The sequence below is a fragment of the Asparagus officinalis genome, chromosome 8, assembly GCF_001876935.1.
Source record: "Asparagus officinalis chromosome 8, Aspof.V1, whole genome shotgun sequence".
Lineage (NCBI taxonomy): Eukaryota > Viridiplantae > Streptophyta > Magnoliopsida > Asparagales > Asparagaceae > Asparagus > Asparagus officinalis.
The window spans coordinates 5,964,652-5,965,187 of record NC_033801.1 but is presented as its reverse complement, the minus strand read 5'-3'; the positions used below and the strand labels follow the sequence as shown (position 1 = coordinate 5,965,187).

The window sequence follows — 536 nt, the reverse complement described above, 5'->3', positions numbered from 1 at the left end:
TCCAGATGTTCTCTATGTTCCACGGTATTTTGGTTTTTGTTATGCAGGCAGATTATTCATGTTATTTATTTTGGGATCATGGAAAAACAAAATTATTTAGAGACCCACCCCCCTCAGTAACTTCTGTTCATGACATGTAATTTCTGTTCATAACATGATCAAGATCACAAAGAAGAGAATTAATGCTGCTGATCGTTCCGCAGCATCTTCATTTTGATTTCCGAATTAGTTAATTTAAACAAATTAGGAAACGATACCCAGCTCGGGTACTGATATCAAGAGGCCCCCGTGAAAAAATAAGAGGACCAAGGGTTGAGAGCGGGCGCAGAGGGTGTGGTGCTCTCACACGAGGGGCACATGCTGAGGGTCGTGGGGGGAGCTGCGTTCGTCTGAAGCCGAGGTGATACTGATTTCAGGGCCCTCAGCTCCCCGACTTCCTTTTGTAGCCTCTTGTTCTCTTCTGCTAGTTTTTGGCACCATCTCTTCAGGTACTCACACTCGACTTCTGTTTGCTTCAATTTGGTCCTGTACTCAAA

The 536-nt window shown here is 44.4% G+C and overlaps 1 protein-coding gene across 2 annotated transcripts in view; it reads right to left on the bottom strand.

Annotated features, from left to right (window-relative positions):
• The window catches only part of LOC109820224 (homeobox-leucine zipper protein HAT4-like), a 1,457-nt gene continuing 1,085 nt past the window's right edge, over nucleotides 165-536 (bottom strand). For both annotated transcript variants that reach the window (XM_020386336.1, XM_020386337.1), the window contains one exon: nucleotides 165-525. In XM_020386336.1, coding sequence (XP_020241925.1) covers nucleotides 276-525 — 250 coding nt within the window. In that variant the 3' untranslated portion in view covers nucleotides 165-275. The remainder of the gene's footprint in view (nucleotides 526-536) is intronic.